The sequence below is a fragment of the Amblyomma maculatum genome, chromosome 6, assembly GCF_055883805.1.
Source record: "Amblyomma maculatum isolate TAMU_Amacu chromosome 6, ASM5588380v1, whole genome shotgun sequence".
Taxonomy (NCBI): Eukaryota; Metazoa; Arthropoda; class Arachnida; order Ixodida; family Ixodidae; genus Amblyomma; species Amblyomma maculatum.
Genome location: NC_139349.1, coordinates 53512768 through 53531334, shown reverse-complemented (window position 1 = coordinate 53531334; position 18567 = coordinate 53512768). Strand labels below are relative to the sequence as shown.

Sequence of the window (18567 nt, the reverse complement as noted above, 5' to 3'; positions counted from 1 at the left end):
TGTAAAGACCATCGAAGCAAGATTATAAAATTAAAGTAAGCAGCCCGTTGCAGATAGCTCGATATATATAAGGAATTGAAGGACTTGCTAGGCAGTGGTGAGTCGCTCAATGAAAAGACTCCTTTAAAGTAATACAGGCAGTGGAATCTGACAGTGAATATTTTAAGATGCTGAGCTATGGTTGCTGCGCGATAGAGGTATGCGCGCCAGAACACATGGTTTGTCGATTAGCGAAAAATATCTAGATCTTGCGTCCTTGCTTTCAGCCCACAAATGCGGAGAGAGCAAGTTCCTGAGGGCAAGGATCGTTGGAGGGAGGGATGCCTTGCCAGGAGAGTTTCCATGGCAGGTGAGAAAAAAAGAAAACAGCTCTTTGCCTTCTCTAGTGGTTAAGATGTGAAGGCGATATCTGCATACTTTTAGCGTCCACATGCTCCATATAGCTCAGGACACAGGGCCAGCTAGATAACATAATTTTGGGAAAAGCGAGCGAACGCGAATTCCTCCGGTAGTGACACCCTGCGCCGGAGTCCACTTGAACGGTGACATCTATCATGGAAAGAGTTTTTCAGAGTGCTACAACGAGTTCACTCATTACTTGCTATTTTCATGTCTTGTGCATTCGCTAGCGTCAGTAAGCAACCTTGGACGATTGCGGCATCACGTGAAAAAACAAAAGGATAGAAGTGTCACAGCTTCTCACACAACGATATCCCAGGTCCCATGCTGAATAAATTTTTCATGACTACTTACTTCTGCCGAAGCGAATGAATTGTTCATGCACTGTATTCCACACTTAATGAATTAGAAAGCAGCGCTACCATGTTCCAGAAAGCATCTAGTTTTAATTCAAATGAACAGAACATGGTTAATTAGGATAAAATAATAAAAGCTTATGCGATAAAAAAGCTGGGTTACAAATGCTTATGAACGCTGAGATATCATTGTGGCAAATAAGGGGAAAGCGCATTTCGCAGCAAAATCGCCATCATCAATGATTATTTTCTTGCATCTTGTCAGGTGAGCCTCGTCTGGAAAGGTCAGCAGTTTTGTGGTGGCACCTTGATCTCTAAGAATGAAGTGATTACCGCAGCACACTGCGTAACAAAGTAAGTGCAAGAACTTGAGTAGGTTTAGTGGTTGGGCTAGTTGTCATCTTTATTTAAGTTCATACTTAAACAGAATTACGTGAAAGAGACGGAATGCTGAGTGGCCGTAGGGACCATTCAGATCTGTACAGATTAGTCGAAATGAGGTGATCATGCAAAATATGCCCCGAATTTTAAGGACCTAGGCACAATTCCGAGACAAGGCATATAATACGCCTAAAACAGCTTGAAAAAAAAAATTGATTCATCTCTGAGCATGAAAATGGAATATTAACTCTATTCGTTTAGGGGAATGGCTTCGGCTGCCTTCGGCGGCTGCCTTAATATGGTACTAATCACGATTGCTTTTATTCGTGAACATAACAATACTGCTGCTTCGGACGATCAATGAAAAGGTATGAGGCGTGGAGAGTACGAATAGATTTTGTGTGAAATATTTGAGTATCATATCTATTTTCATAATTTCCAAATGGTTGATGTTTTCTACATGATGAATGGAAATAAATCCGAACGGTGCCCGAATACAGATTCTTGTTATAACGCAACGGAAATAATGAGCCTAATAGCAATGCGAAGCCAAGACCCGAGGCTGAAGCTCGCTACTGCTCCTTTAGTGGAGGGAGTGGCGTTCTAAAGCTCCCAATTATTATTTTTAGGCATCGAGAAGCCATAGGCGGACTAGGTAGGGGTAAAATAGAGGCAGCTCATTGGGAAAGGGGGGTAGGTGGAGTAGTTTTGTTTAAACTGTATATTTCTGGACAGCTTTCGTCAAAGGATGGAGTCCGGCATGATTTCTCTACTGAAACTTTCTCGTTAGGGGAGAAGGTCTCCACCTCACCCCTCATCGTTTTTCGGCTGCAGCAAAGAGTCTTGCAGCTCGCATATGGAGGCAGCGTCTCACATCTCCGCTCTGCGTTCGTAACACCCCATTTTCTCCTTTTTAGTTTCACTGTCAGGGACTTAGAGGTGATCGCTGGTGCACAGCACCCTGTCACCAGTGAACTGGACAACGAATTTGCTCAAAAAAGAAAGGTGAGCTGATCTACCTCTACTTTATTAGGGGAGAAACATTTTTAGGGTTTAAGTCGTTAGAGAAAGTGAAGTGCATATTCGATACCTTTGGATGGCAGCCGTAACGCCATAGCGGAATGGTGCCCCTGATGCACTAAGAGCTCTTGAACTTGTGATTTTATGACTGTAACAAGTATTTGACTCTTAACTTCAATTAAATTTACTGAGATTAGCAGTTCTAAACCTACATAACTTCATATTACGATGGTTCATCATCTGCAATGGCTACGTCAGATTGAAATGATTTTTTTAGTATTTAAAACAGGCAGGAGGGAAAAGGCAGCCCACTCACTTCTCTTCTGCTCCCCGAATTCATGGGAGTGCATGCATTTCTAGGAAAATGGAAGCACTTGTTGGGAAATGCACTTTTTCTGCACTAATACCTTCACCACGCTGCTTGTGGGAACAACAGTTCATAAACGTTACATTGAAGCTCTAGTGATGTTCGTTACTTTGTGAGGTTTAACATATTGATGAACTGAGGGTGTGAATAACGGAATGCGAATCTGACCTCTTCGAATTTTGTAACCTGTAGGAGCTGCACGAGCATGACAAGTTAGTCAAAACAAGGCTAAGAATAATTTCCTGCAGACCGCGATATACGTTACGAATTTATAGCACAGGTTGCAGGTATAAATAATTTCACTGTTGATCGCAAAGTGCACAAGCACCTAGTTAAATTGGCCAGTAAATGACCAAAATGTTGAACTTGGCACGCTGATATATTATTAAGACCCATGCAGCTTTACAAAACGGCACATATTCAGGGGTGTTTGGGTCGTTATCTTCGGTGCAGAAAATCGCCCCTCATTCTTTTCTTCATAAAGCGGCATGTTTACACTTATTTGCAACATTTGATCAGGGCTGAGTTTCTGTATTCGAAATAATATTAAATCGCAGTACATATAAACGAAAAACCAGAGGTGCACGAAAATCAAATTCTTGAGTGAGAAACGAATATGAATAATAAAATTGGTTACAAATCGAGTATTGTCAAATAATTTACTGCATCAATAGATATAGTTAGGAGTAAAAAGAAACTATTTCCACACACTACTGCTATAGAAAAACACAGGATATTGTGAAGAATTTTCCCCCCATTCGTGAGCCTTTTTTCCTAACTCGTATACCAGACATCAAAGATGGTTGGTTTGGGTTGTGGAGTTTAACGTCCCAAAGCGACTCAGGCTATGAAAGACGCCGTGGTGGAGAATTCGGGAAATTTCGACCACCTGGGGTTCTATAATGTGCACTGACGTCACACAGCACACGGGCGCCTTGCTTTTCGCCTCCATCGAAAAGCGGCCGCCGAGGCCGGGATTCGATCCCGCGTCCTTGGGAAAAGTAGTCGAGCGCCATAACCACTGCGCCACCCCGGCGGTGCTGACATCAACAAAGAAAGCAGGAATCATATAGTATTAACAATAAGCTTCTGATATATTTTCTAAACTAATGACTTGCTTAAAATTCCCGGATAAATGTTGCACTAAGTGAAAACAAAAACTGATATCGTGGCTGACGTTTACTTGGCAAAAGAGCTTTGAAAGCTGTGATGAAGAATTACAAGCTTGCCCGATACCTGTTTATTGGTGGAGTAACGGCAACAGTCGGCTTTTCGAGGGGAAAAACGCAAGTTACTGCTGGCAAAAAGCGGCAAAGCGGCTTGTGAAACGCTCACAATAATTACAATGCGAGCTGCACAGTCGGGATCGGCGCTACATGTAGGCTCCATAGCCGAATCATCTCTTACACGCCCCCTCGCGACGAGGGAATAGACCGCAGCACAGCCAGAACGTCATAGCATAAGCAAGCCACAAAATTTCGCCCTTTTCCGCTACCTTCCACAAGCTAGGCCGCTCTTCAGTGCGCGCACGTATCTTATCACAGTGATATTAAACGCGAGGGTTGCTTTCGGCCAGTGTCACAGACAGATGACAAGTATATATAGTGGATAGACGCACTCAGATGTCATATTGCGCTGCACAGGGAGCGCACAGAGACCGTCAGCGCAGTGACATTTTCACGACCTAGCATAACGGTACGAGCGCATTTTATCCAAGCGGGTTGGTAGTTGAAGTGACAAATGTAAGATATTACCACTCTGAAAGGTCGCGATGTTTTTCGGTAAATTCCGGTGAGTAAGAGATTTCTTCGAATGTTTAGGAGGTTCGAACCCATGTAGAGTGAATATGCGCTGCAAATCGAATCGAACAGCGCAAACTGTTCGCGCACACTTAGTAAATATAGGCAGGTTCTGACCCCCTAAAAACATTTCTTCCCTTTCTAGGTAATGAAGGGATTCCGACATGAGAACTTCTTCGGACGATACGGCCAGCAGAAATACGACATTGGCCTCTTGAAGCTTAAGCAGCCGTTCGACTTTGAGAAGTCCAACGGGAACATTGGCGCCATTTGCCTTCCGTACAAGAATTACAACGTCTCCGGCCTTGTGTCAATTTCCGGTTTCGGCTATCGGAAAGAAGGTATTAGGGGCAATATACGTTATCCTGATCACAAACGGCCACACTGCTGTAGAAAATCTGCGGAGCTTATAATGCTTTATTTTTTATAAATATCCATTCCTTGAATTTTCACGGTGCCTAGTAAAAGTTTGCCTGCTTCTGTGGCTGTGCACGAGTACAAAGCACGAGGGAGAGAAATTTTATCTGAACATGTTGGATTATTACAGTTGAACGGCATTAGCATTTTGAAATCTAATCATAAGAAATTCAATCCTTCGAAACAATAATTTTTTAATTGATAAAGAACTTTACAAGGTTCTATAAATTGGAACTGCCTCATAAGAGGCATCTTGAAAATGCTATGCCAGAATAATGTGTTAATATTTGCATATTCGAGGTTCGTGTTGTGTGAAGGTCAGCTGCATTTTGGCACATATGCCTGTACCAGCAGGCTGGCTTGCCCATTGTTGCCTTCTCACCTAAGAGTCATGAAATGTTTCGTACAGACGGTAACATGCTGGCACCAGTGCTACAGGTAGCAACGATGACTGTGCTACCAAATTCAACCTGCGACAAGGCTTACGGCCAGCGATTTCATCCGGAGACGATGTTCTGCGCCGCTGACTTTGTAAAGGGTCAAGACTCGTGCAAGGTGGGATTTTCTCTAAATTTAGTTTTGTATTTCCATATTGTACAGCACACAAACATGGTAGATGATTAAAGAAAAAAATGTTTTTAAAATTCCCAAAGTGAACTCATCAGGACTTTGTGCTGCCTCATACTAACTAACGAGCCTTACCTTTCATCCGAATGCCCTATCGGGGACAGAAGTGCCCAGAATGCTGAGGGAATTACAACGCATTAATTTTGTAATGTACTGAGTGCATTACAGAATTCTTGCTAATTTACAGCATATCACTCGTTGCTGGAAATCACGCTTATTTGCTTCTAAATTTTGCTATCTGAGAGTTCAATATATCCGTTATTTTTCAGAATGCATAACAATAGTGCCTCGTTTCTATATTGAAATTGTTAAAATTTTTTTTCATTGATCGTGAGCAGTGCATGTTGTAAATAAACGTGAAAGATTGGGGATTAGTGTTAGCTGTGTGGAAATCTGATCTCCTTATTTCAACTTCTAAAGTGTTGTTTACTTCATGAAATTTCCACATTTGGTTAGTTACCAATGATCAAATAAACTAATAGAGGCCAATTACAGCCGCCAGACGTATGGTGCTAGCACCCTAACACCTTGCATAGTAAAATCTGATTCAAAATTGTAAATACAATTCTCGAGTTCTATAAATTTTCCGCAATAGTGTTACGAATAATACGCTAAGATAGCTCCAATTAAGTCATAGTTTTTGTTTACTTCAGGCAGTTAGCGTTGAATATACTATGGCGCAGTGCAATAAGATAATGCAGATATTTGATAACTTTCTTCCTCAACTGGTGTTGACAGGGGGATTCGGGAGGCCCGGCGATACAGATGCACCATGGTCGCGTTATTCTGGCTGGCATTGTGTCTTGGGGAGAAGGCTGCGGTCGTAAAGGCAGGCCTGGCGTCTACACAAGGGTATCCGAGTACCTGGACTGGATCGATGCACATCGCCGTCTGAAGAGATAAGCAGCGGAGTGTCTGACCAGTTTCAGGACAGTGTTTTATCCAGATATGTGACCTCGCATGAACTACATTCCAGCCGAAGCATGATTCAATTTTTTTTTTTCTCCTTTACGCTGTGCCATCGGCTACGAGCAATGACGAATAAAGGTGGGCTGTATACACTTCGGGATGACGGCAATAATAAAAAGGTATGTTTGTACGCAACGATATTCAAAGCATCACTTACGCCTGCGAATTTATTGAATGCCGATTTACTGAATACCGCGGCATATCTGACCGGAAAAAAATATAAAAGATACAAACAGCCCCCTCTTGCAAAAGTGCGCGCGTGGGGCAGTGTTTGAAGCAAACATGGCCCTAGTCAGCTCACGTAAAAGATATCTGTCAGCGCAGAAGGCAACTGTCGGAAGCACATTGGAGTCGTTGGACGATATGTTTGCACCTGAACCTGCACGAGAAAGCAAATATGCTTGGAACAGCATAGCCGTCATTCAAACGTCAACGTTCTCTCTGCTGTCGCCGTAAACATCACCAAACCAGACTGTGCCCCGCGGGGACGCTTCCTCTAGGTTCCGTATACGCGCTCGCGATCATATAGGTCTCGTTAGCCGACAGCGCACGAGAGGAGACTGAGAAAGTTGGCGCATCCAGGCGGAAACCGGAAAGCGTGCTCGGGGGAAGAGTGCACAAACGGCCGCCGGGGTTGCAAGGGCGTCGGAAAGCGCGATTATGCACATCCACAAAGTCGGTCAGGCCAGTCGCCCGACCGGATGCCACTTTCGATCATTGGCAGACAGCGAAAGTGTAAATACCCGAATAAGCAGGCTTCGGGAAACCGAAAAAATGTGCACGTGAAACGGAATAGGACGGCGCCGAATATAGATCATCCGTTCAACTTAGAGAGTATGCTGCTCTGCCTGATGTGTATTTTATTAGAGTAGCTCGAGATAGTAAAGAATAAAGAGAATTGTACATGTTAACCACCTATCATGGTAAAAAGTTTGGGGCATCTAATTTCCTATATGGCTAATAAAATCTCAACTGATCATCGTTCTTCAGTCATGGTTTGTTATAAGGCTTTGTAAAGTAATGAATAATATACGCTCCAGTACATTTCTTACCATGTGCATCTCTAGCCAACCTCACGCTGTTCTGGCTCATCATTAACTACTTAGGGCGTCATGTTAACTATCTCCTTTCATGTCGGGTCATGCTGTACTGCCTTCGAGGAGCATTTTAAATAATACGTTACCATACACATTTCCTTTGTCTAATTTCAGCTAAAACTTCAGCTGTAATTAATGCTATAAAATCCACGCTTCTTTCGCTGTATTAAGACACATCTTTCGGTTTTATTTTTGGCGTTCGCTGCATTTTGATTTTTCTGAGTTCTAATCTCTGTCAGCCCTCACTTTTCGGTCTCATGAATGAGTTATGGTTGGCTACTAGTATTCACTAATTTAGAGAAATCTACGGGGCGTTTCTGGTTTGCTTCGGGAGCTATAGGGAGAAAGCAAACACACAGTTACTTCACATATGTGCTTACGAAGAAGGATCATACTATACATAACAGGATTAAAAAAAAAAAAAAAAGAGACGACTAGAAGAAGCGAGAAGCCACTGCACAGTTACAGCAACGCTCTAGGAAACACATTTTATTTTTTCCTTTCCTTCCCTTTCAGCACATACACCCTCTTTATCAGGGATAAAAGTAGACTGTTGCTAATACATTGAGGAGGGATTCACGGTGCATTTAAAGATACCTTATAACCATTTCCCATCCCACCCGAAACTATCCCAAGAAGAAGTGAAGCTGAGCCCTAGCTTTGTGAAACAGACGGAGGGCTGTTGAGTATCATGCATTCTAGTCTGTAGTATTGTTTTCGTTCTTCAACTTTTATTATTAGTAAAGTCAAATTACATAGCTTTATAGTTATTGGCTTCAGGTGTAAATAACAAAGCAGAAAAATTTCATTTTTTTTTTTTTTTACCAGTCTGAAGCGGCAACGAGTGCAAAAAGAGTGCTTCCACGTGACAGCGATACCACTTCGACGTAACGAGACGCGTCGCATAGAACAAAATTCGCTCATCTGCGGAGCGTCGTCCTCGGTAAAGCTGTGTGCACTGGGGTAAATATATGCGAGCGAAAAGCTGGTATCAAGATAGCTTTCTTCGAAGACCAATAAATAAAGGTAAGTAAGTCGTACCTTGGTGCAAACACATCACCTAGCTGTTCTTCGATATGATCTATAACTCGATATTGACGCTTCGCACATTAAGCGCAGAAAGACTCTACTAAAAATTCAACTTTAGCAAACGACAAAAGTAACACTGCGGATTAGGCCAGATGGATTTTATCAACAGTCGGTTTCACAGGGATAGGACACTCGTTCTTTAAAAGCTTGATTCAATTTTGTAGGGCACCTGCTACACGCAAATACAAATGCAATATATGGCAAATGTTCTTATATCACTCCCCCTTTTTGTTCGTAGTGTGCTGCTTCTTAAGGCACATACGAATAACGAAAAAGCACGAAAAGTGAAAAAGAATACAAAAGAACAAATAAACAAACAAAGAGGAAGACCCGGCTGCTTAGTCTATCGCCTTGTTTGAAGATTGATTAGCCCGCTTTCACACGGCGGCATTTTCGCACGGAACAGAGTATCAAATACGGCGGCGGCAGTTTTCACGCTCCACTTATGGGCCACAAAGGGGACCGATGGGGTGCAAGCGCTCGCATCCGAGCACGAGCGCAATTCAGGAAGTTATGCGAGGGGCGGTGCGGAGTGCGTTCGCTGCTCTCAAAAGGCAAGCAGGCGTCGTCATTGATGCCTCTTCCGTCATGTGGGCTGCGTTGCTGCTCCTCGTCGCGGCCACCGCCAGCGCGGATTCGTCAAGCAACGACGAAGGTGAGCGGCGCCTCCTGCTAAGGAGCCAGCGTATGTTTGCAAGGTTATTCAGGCAGTGGAAATTAGGTTTGGCAGTGCAAAGCTAGGGATAAACGAAGTTGATTTGAAAGGGCAGTGGAAAGTTCGTTCTTACCAAACAATGGAAGGGTTGCATTGTTATGAAAAGGACACTTTATATGTGGGATAAATATGCCCATAAACTTCAGCAAACCACCATGAAAAGCCCAGGAAAATTTGGTGACATTAGTTTACTGAAGAGCCAATATTCTATATGCAGGTCGTCCGACTTCCTTTTTTATTCGAGATAAAAAAATACTTCATGTAAACTATATGCAAGAACTATTATTTTAAAAACTTATACAGATGTCAACTTCCTTTTATCAATTGGCTATGGCATAATCTTCTTAAATGCTTCGAGATTTGTTTGACCTGTGCCAAGCATACCACCCATTCATCTCCTAGTAAGATGGTCGTGCCAATAAAAAGCGTCCAGTTTGGTAACAATTTAATAACTCCCATGTGCTCCGCAAATTTACCTCAAATGACATCTGTGGCTTCTATAAGAGCCACTTCAAATTTAGGCATTGCTCATTAAGGCTTTTTTTTTTTTTTTGAAGAAATGGGACGAGCGCACGGTTTGTCATCGGTTTTAAAATGTCATGCATGTGTGAATGCAGGCCTTTCCTATTGTACCTAATTTTTGTTTTGATACGCAATTTAAAATGACGAAGAGGGCAGAAATACGCCTACAAAAACCATTACAGAAGAAACATGAATTTTCCTGAAAAGAATCTCGTGGCGACGTATCTTAAAACAAAATTTTCTCCCTGAGAGGGTGCGCAATGCGCCAGCCACAAGAAGAATAAAGGGGGATTGTATGCACTGCATTAAAAACGAGGTTATGTGGTTCTTTTCTTCTACGTTGTAATCAATAAATTTTCAGCCTTGAATAGCTAATCACTTTAAAGCACTGAATTTCTGAAAGGAGAAATCGGCCTTGAAAATTAAGGATCCCCCACTTTAAATAGTTTTCTGCTATTAGAATGCTACAATCTCTTAGTTGTACACTACTTACTAATGTATGATATTGTTTCAGTAAAATGCGGAATTTCCAGAGATGTTCAGTCCAGGATTGTTGGCGGCTCCAAAGCAAGAGAAGGGGAAGTTCCCTGGCAGGTAAGTAAGGCAACACTTACACCTACGTGTAAAGGTGCGTGTCGGGCACATAACTGCTCTTAAAAATGAATAAAAGTGTCACAGTGTACATCACCGGCGTCATTTGCACCTACGTATATTTGCTAGCGGTCTAGTTCTATCAGATTATGAGGCACCGCAATTAATTATTCCGTCTGAAAGAATTCCATTTTAAAAGATCCTACTTGGTAGATTTTATTTTGGCTTGCTGTTTTCTTAGGTGGTAAATGGTGTCATGTTACGACCTGATATGATGTACTGGTCACAACGGCCTATAAATAGGTCTGACATAAAAAAATAAACCTAACATTTTGAATTCTGCAGCATATTTCGTTCTTATCTTATTTTTTATTATTACATTCACTATTTTTAGCAGAACTTGCGTAATTACCTCACTATTTTGACGTTACTGCTCAAAGTGACTTTATTTTTGTATATACAAACGCAATTTTCCTGAACTTGTCCCTGGCCTTGCATCTTTAATTTCTCTGCTATTTCTTTTAAGCGCTGTATACTGACAGAATTTATGCTGCTTCGAGCTTTTGCTACCAATACAAGACATTGTATTACTGGCAGGATTCGATCAATTGTGTGTTTTTTTTAATTTTATCACCTAAGCGAGGTCACAAGTTTTATCTTATGACAGCAACATATAATAAAAATTATTCGATAAGCAACCGAGAGAAAGTCACTACAGGAGAAAGCATTGAACACCTAGTCATAAACTATGAATGTAAAAACATTTTAGGTTCAATTCACACTTTTTCTTCCGCGCACACACAAAAAGGAACTAACCAATACTTTACTTGGTTGGCGAAAACACTTGTACGTGACATTTGTGTTATTAATGTCGTTTTTAGCTTTAAAGCACTTGAAAAAGAAAGATAGCCATTGGTGTACGTGCTGCAGTGAATACAAAAACCTTGCAGCTTCTTCGTTGCAACGAACAGCAATTATAAAATGCCAATAAAAGAAATGACCTACCTCTCTGAGTGAGCTAACCCAGCCTCCCAGTGCTTGGCATGTGCACTTTTGGCGGTACGCGCAATGCCAAGGAAAACTTGATTCTAGATTCCTTCATCCCAAGTCCCAAGTCATACGCTCGTTTTCCATGCAGGTATCTCTGCAAAAGAATGGTTATCCCTTCTGCGGCGGCTCAATAATTGAACCTACTATAGTTTTGACCGCAGCACACTGCGTTCGCCGGTGAGTGTTTCACACGCAATTTGTCTTTGACTTTCGGTGACTGCATGAGAGAGTGCGTTCACGGGGCCATATCCGTTTGGTTGTCTGTTATGTGAGTGAATAATAGTGAAAAGGTTAACACTATTATTAGCACATTACTTTTCTTACCACTAAAATAAAAAAAAGTAAACTTAGAGCCCACTGAAGCATTTTTGTAATAGCTATTACGGGCAATGACTCAGCCGGCAGAATGTTGCCTGCCTCGTCTTCTCCACATTTGGCATGCCACTGGAAGTAAGGCAAATTGACGTGCTGTGTGAAGTTTCTATTGTTAATCTTCAATTGTTTCTGCTTAGGTTTCCAAACGGATTCACCGTCGTGGCCGGTATAATAAATCTTGGGAAAAGAGGTAGTCATTATCAACGTCGAAACGTAAGTTGAAATTTAAAACACCTTCGTATTGCATCTTTTGAAAGATTTTGAAAAACACTAAGAACCAATTCCACAGAAAACGTTTTTCGTGCTATTTAGTGATCAACAAGCTCAATACATTTATAATGCAAAAATGGAACGTTTCGCTCTTCTTAAAAGAAAGAAGGCAAGTTGAAGGCCTGTACTAGACGACCGCTTCAGCTGGCAGGCAGGCATTTGATCATTTAAGTCGCGCTCATGACATGGACGAGGCAAGATTTAACGGCAAATGTCGGACTCGGCATACAGTTAAGAAATTCAATGTCATATACGTATCCCACATTATGAGCTAATAGGAACCAACAATATCTCCTACAGAAGAGCCTAAAATACAACAGCAGAGACGAAGATTAATGACAATAACCTTGCTCGCATATCTTTGCAATTCTTTCTTTGCTCTCCGGTTCTTCAATGCGCCTTATAACAGTTCGCTTGAGCACAGGATCACAATATTAAGAAAGCGAACTAAATTTTCGGTAAGCTGTTTAATGTTTTTGTTTGTGTCTCTATTTTGTTTTGTCTGATTTAAGCGGCATTCATTGGTATTTCTCGTAATATTGTCTCTGTTTTTTTTTCTCGAAGTAATTACTCTGGGGACCTACTCACTGCAGGTATCGAGCATTCGGCGCCACCCGAAATTCGGCACTGACGGAGCCAACAACGACATTGCACTGCTCAAACTGGCGGAGCCTTTCGATTTCAAGGGTTCCGACGGCTATGTAGCACCTGTGTGCTTGCCTGACCCGAACCATCGCATGGAAGGAAGTATCACCGTTTCCGGATGGGGCAAAAACCGCGAAAGTAAGTATTGTTCAACAAATTTCTGTGCGTTGGTACTTATGTGGACTTGTTAAATGGCGGTACTCTGAGGTGTGGTCATTTCTTTCCAGAGCACTATGGTATTTTCTATGATGTTTGTAAACGTGCATGGTAGGAGGTGCGCCTTTTCTTTTTTCGAGCCGGGAGTCTCAAGGACAGGCGTGAAAAGAATGCCTTTCAATATGTGGGGTTCAATAACCCAAAGCGACGCACGAGCTATGAAAGACGCCATAGTGGAGAGCTCCTGGTTTATCGATTTCAGCTACCAGGGGATCCCAGCAAAGCACACCGGCGTTTCTGTATTTTCTCTCCGTCGAAATGCGACCGCCCTGCGTGGATTTGACTCCGCGACCTTTCGGCCAGTAGCCGAAAGTGGAAGCCAGTGATTTACGTGTGCGGGTACGCACGTGAAAAGTTCAAACCTCCTCCATAACAATTTAGGTGCCCGTTATCATCTAACCACTGCAGTAAAAATGGCCAACAGTGTTAATGGTCACACCGTTTTGTTGCATAATCATTTAATGTTATGATTAGCAGGAATGATGATAAGGGACTTGAAGGGATGGAGTGGCTTCGCTGCTCGCGTGTAATGTAAAGATCCCTAGGCGACAGCTTAGTGCCGAAGTTAACTGAATTAAGCTAGGTGGATGATGACAGTAGGGGTGATAATAATAGACTTATGCTCCCAGGCTAGCTTGTTGATACAGCAGCATCATCTCTGTCATAAGACGAAGCAGAGCTACTGCTTCGTGACAAGGAAGCAGGACGAAAAAGTGCAAGCAAGCTTATAGTTTTGGGGATGATGCTATTGCACCATTGCTAACCAACTTGAGCATGCAAATATTTGGGAAAAATAATAATGTCGTACTTTTCTCTGTCATGTGCAGCCGGAAGGACTACGCAGGACCTGTACGTTGTAACTGTTCCGGTAGGAAGCGACCTTTTCTGTACGTACCAGTACGGTCAGCTGATCACGCTCAGTTCGCTGTACGACCGAAGAAGCATGTTTTGCGCCAGAGCACTGCTTGGAGGGCGAGGTTCCTGCAAGGTGAGAGCCAGAATTAGCCATGAAAACTGCTAGTCTCAACAACATAGCCACATTTCTATAAGACGTAAGATAAACGTTTTTCAGACGTTCATGCAAGTAAATTGGGTTTAGAAATTTAGCTCTGGTGTTTCAAACTGCTTGAGAAATCACTATTTGAGGTCATGCGATCTGACGTTAATTTCAACACTAACTCAACTGTCCAAGCTGCACTGTTATCGAAGAGTAGGTCAAGTATCATCCCCTTACAGATATTGTACGGCGCCCCATAAAAACAAGTTTCATTAGAGCACTGCTCCATAGTTCTATAAAACATAGCGAATAGATTTATCAGGTTGCTCAGTAAACAATACCATGAGGATAAATAGCGAATAGATTTATCAGGTTGCTCAGAAAACAATACCATGAGGATAAATGGAAGGTATGGTGGGTTTTGGAACTTTAAATGAACACGGGCGGCCAGCAAAGGTCAGGAGATGCTTGTGAAGAATTTATATTTCTTGACCTTTATTTCCAGACAACCAAACGCCCACACAGGAAAGTTTTTAATATATCCTAGGCACTATATGTACTCGTAAAATTTGGTGATGACATTTGGAGTATAGTTTATAAACAAGAGAGTGGGAACGTTATGCAGACGATACATGCTGCATATCTTAGTATTTTTGATAATCAACGGTATAGCTCTCCCATGATTACGGGCCTAATCAGGAAGGATATTGTCACGAAGGCAATCGGGCGATTGATATATGACGCGTAAGCAGGACCAGTATATTCGCGTATACTGTAAGGATTATTGCTGCATACCTGGCTGCCTGGGTGGACCTGGGAGCTTTAATACGTAGTTATGACAAATGCCACCGGAAAATGAATTTCCGGTAGTCGGTTGTAAGCAGAACTGCGCGAAGAAACAAATATTTTATTCCTCTGACTGCTTCCAGGGCGACTCCGGAGGTCCTGCGACCCAGTTGGACAAAGGCGTGGCTGTTGTTGTGGGCATCGTATCGTTCGGCCGCGGCTGCGCCAGAGCACGCTATGCTGGCGTCTACACCAAGGTCTCGCACTACGTTGACTGGATACGAGACAACTCCAAAAAGTTTGGTAGATAGCATCAGCGGGCAAATATTTAGCATGCCTTGAGCGCACATGAAAAATGAAAGGGTTCCGTAGATAACGTCGCGTGTTTCATATGTCAGAGACAAGGCAAAAATTGTAGAATTAGATCGACTTGTCTGTAACTCTCCGCTCTAATAATTTGCAGCCCTTATGACGTATGGCATTCGTTCTTGGTTCTAAAAACGATAGGTTGTCTGCATTGTTTTTACACACGCATATATTATCGAATCTCAGAACATCACGTAACCCTAGATTGCGGTTGCTTTGAGGTCTAAATCAATCCATAGTGGTTAAAAGGCTTAAAAAGTGCGGACATCAAGTTTGGAACTAAACAATTGATAAAATTTGTTACACGGCCGTAAGGAGATGCCTTCTAGTTTCAATACTGACGTCGAGTAGAACAAAATTTATGATGATTTTAAAATTTGTTCGAGGAGCTGCTTGGTATTTTTGTACACATAGAGTGTCATCAAGGTGTCCGTGCCCCAAATTTTGCGACGTCACTGAATGCAACTGCGAACGACCAGTGATTACCGGGGACTTAGTCAGGAATGTGCTAGCCTAGACAAGCCGGAAGATCAAGACGTTAATGTACACTTTAGCGGAGGTGCTCACAGATAACAAAAATGCCTGTGCAGAATCGTTTGTAATTAGTTATTTACGCTGCGCATCATTGGTTCGAGCGTATTTTAAACATTACTAGGTCCACACGCTTCTTTGAAGAAAAAAAAAAGAAAGAGAACGGACAACCAAAAAGTTGTGTCTGTGTCCCTTTAAGGAAAAAGGGAATGTCGAATATGATCGATTGCACACATTAATAGTAAAAAGTGGACGCTGGTATTTAATCTCACTTTGAAGCAACAGGTTTTGAATAGATATCAAACAAGAAGGTAAAATTCAAAACGATGAACACAAGCCAATATTCGCCTATTCTCCACCTCAGAAGCTATTTTCAGCGCTGCGAAAGGCAGAGGCGACGTGGTCCAACCAGATTAAGCGCATTTTAATACGTAATTGTGCTCCTACTCGCCTCTCGTCCCCGAGGCGATAGCGAGGGTGACAGATGGAGCACGATTATACATTACAGTGCGCAGAGGCGAGAGGCACCAGAATTGGGCCAGGGCGCCCCTGCTTTTCGCAGTGCTGTAAAAAGCTTCTGAGACGGAGCATAGCAAGAAATTTCACTTCTTGCAATGAAGCGCTGATGAAAGTACTGCGAGGAAACTGTTGGCTTAGGAACAATGTGCATATGATTTTATACGCACAAAAGGAAGTATTTCCATTGCCTCACATTGTGCAAGAAAACAAAATAACGCGTCTGGCTAGTGTCAAAGTACCCAGCCAAATTCTCTCCACGATGCACTCGGTAGCATTTTTCCTGTATGTTATGGCAAGCCACAGTTCAGACGGGGTAGAGAGGGGAAAAAAGAAACGCAAATGAAGCGAAGAAAAACACCCATACACCGAGCAGCTTTGAAATGGTTTAAAAAATATTGAGGACAATCGTGTTCATGTCTTGTTGATATTCGCTGTCAGTTAAACAACAGTGTGCACTGCCTGAGCTGATGGAGCATCTTCATTGTCATGTACAGTTTTGCAACAGCTGTGTCTGTGAAGTTTTGTGGATTTTCTTGTAGTGCTAGTGATAGTGACGTGCGTCTCATGACGAAAACTTGGCGGCGTCCCCCTGCACCAGTGTTTGTCGTGTACTCTCGGCGAGAATGCCGTTTAGAGATTTTTCCACCTATGGTGGCATGACCCAAGTGGGCCTGCATTAAACTGGCCGAATCATGAGCCTTCCGCTTCGACAGAATGGGGCTTCAGATGTCAACGTTTCGCCGTGAGTGAGGACGAAATGTTCGAGAATGCTTGCAACGGCAACAAAAAATGCTTCATGGACTGCAGTAATGTGAGGTGAATGAAGCCTACATAACGGCCTTTCTGTTGAAGATTGCGATCAGAGATAAGGTAATCTTCTGTCTAATCAGCCGGAAGTTACTTCTGGGCATGCACGTTTTCCTTCCCCTCCATTTCATTCAAGATTCCGTCGCTGAATCCTCAGTCCCAGTGCGGTCTCGAACTACGACTGACAAGCGTTACTTCGGCTAAATTCTGAAACATTCTGACTGAACGGTGAATACGGACAGGAGAGAGCGAAGATCGGGCTGTAATAAGGTAAAAAATTTAATTAGTCATGTTCCGTAGAACGAAGTGTACAAAATATTACTTATTGCGATATAATTTTGAAATACTAGTGCGCGGTAAAATATTACTTAAAGTAAGAAATTACAGCAACAATATATGAAGACGAACTTTTATAAGCTCTTAACCAGACTCATATAACCTTATAAGAGTTCTCAAACTTTTCATTTTTCTTAAGAACACTATCATTACCAACAAAAAGGAACTGCACATCAAGCTAAGCTTCTTCTTCTGCGATAAAAATGGTTACCATGCACAGGATTATGGATAACCGAGTCAGTGAAACTGAAGAAAAGTAACACATTTGCCGAGTGTTGGCGAAGCTCGCACACAAAAGAAAATATTTAACATTCTCAATATTTCTACTCTTTTACAAGTTGTGTCTCTTACTATTACTACTACTATTTAGCGCCTTACTGGATCGAGGCGGTAAAAATAGCAATATCCCCCCTCTCCCGAAAGCGTTTATTTGACAACAATGTTACTTACAACATAATAATTGTGACAGAACACTTGATAATTTTCCCTCCTCTTGTTTCAGCACTGAGAATAGAGCACCCTAGCGCTTAGCCTCTGGCAAACTTGTGCGTGCCATTTTTGGTCACATGACGCATGTGAATGAGATGGGGAGTTGTGGACGCGGTACTCAGCCTACGGGATAGCTAGGGCGCAGAGGTTGATGTGAGAGAGCGGCCGTCTACTCGGCTGAGACATACCTGGGTCACACGATGACGGAAATGATGCCACAGAAGGGACAATAATGCCGTAAGCACAGAGAACCTTCCTGCCCTCATCAAAGGTTAAATGAGCTTTCAAGCTACTTCCGCTTTTGTACGCCAACCGATTTAGGCAAAAATAACACCCGTTGTTAAGCCTACAAGAAATGAATGTTTTTGAATAAAAATGAATTGTGTGCCATGATGCATGGCCTTGTTTCTGTCTCCTGTTTGCTGCTAATGCCTACCAACTTTCGGAAGCATGTGCTCCGAAGATGCTCCTGCGCTCGTCTTCATTCCTTTATTTTTGCACTACGGCAAAGCTACGATTAATTTAAGGGCAAGCTTGTGCAAAAAAGGTCACACAAAAGGTACAGCAACAAAAGGCTTTCTTGTCTTTCCACTATACACAATAACGCAACTACGAAAAGCTGGTAAGCTTGTAAAAATATAATTTATAAGCAATATATGCAGATAAGAATGGGGAAGGCACGATGGTTTGTTATTTTGCCCTTCCTAACATTTACACCTGCAGTCATATTATTTCAATATTGAGCTTCCATGACGTTCCACATGTGCATTGCAAATACGATTGAGAATCGAAAGGTTTATATTTTATAAGGAGAGAGATATATAAACCTTT

At 42.3% G+C, this 18567-nt stretch overlaps 2 protein-coding genes across 2 annotated transcripts; both read left to right on the top strand.

The window, feature by feature from the left end:
- Nucleotides 1-320: 320 nt before the first annotated feature.
- Nucleotides 321-6318, top strand: LOC146185754 (trypsin-1-like). The gene is made up of 5 exons (XM_084607909.1): nt 321-349; nt 2054-2141; nt 4468-4617; nt 5094-5294; nt 6105-6318. Exons 1-5 carry the CDS (start codon nt 321-323, stop codon nt 6267-6269), a joined length of 633 nt encoding a protein of 210 aa, XP_084464035.1. The 3' UTR covers nt 6270-6318.
- A 2791-nt stretch (nt 6319-9109) lies between these two features.
- Nucleotides 9110-14999, top strand: LOC146185753 (trypsin-1-like). Its single transcript, XM_084605579.1, has 7 exons — nt 9110-9176; nt 10273-10352; nt 11488-11576; nt 11912-11987; nt 12638-12827; nt 13733-13893; nt 14832-14999. The coding sequence occupies exons 1-7, from the start codon at nt 9110-9112 to the stop codon at nt 14997-14999; spliced, it is 831 nt and encodes a 276-aa protein (XP_084461705.1).
- The last annotated feature ends 3568 nt before the right edge of the window (nt 15000-18567 follow it).

What these genes read in the sequence shown, in the direction of transcription:
- LOC146185754 (XM_084607909.1), top strand. Translation starts at nt 321, where the DNA reads ATGCCTTGCCAGGAGAGTTTCCATGGCAG. An exon ending in CAGGAGAGTTTCCATGGCAG is followed by an intron (nt 350 to 2,053) that starts GTGAGAAAAAAA and finishes TCTCCTTTTTAG; the next exon opens with TTTCACTGTCAGGGACTTAG. An exon ending in TTCCGTACAAGAATTACAAC is followed by an intron (nt 4,618 to 5,093) that starts GTCTCCGGCCTT and finishes CTGTACCAGCAG; the next exon opens with GCTGGCTTGCCCATTGTTGC.
- LOC146185753 (XM_084605579.1), top strand. Translation starts at nt 9,110, where the DNA reads ATGTGGGCTGCGTTGCTGCTCCTCGTCGCGGCCACCGCCAGCGCGGAT. An exon ending in TTCGTCAAGCAACGACGAAG is followed by an intron (nt 9,177 to 10,272) that starts GTGAGCGGCGCC and finishes ATATTGTTTCAG; the next exon opens with TAAAATGCGGAATTTCCAGA. An exon ending in AAGGGGAAGTTCCCTGGCAG is followed by an intron (nt 10,353 to 11,487) that starts GTAAGTAAGGCA and finishes TTTTCCATGCAG; the next exon opens with GTATCTCTGCAAAAGAATGG.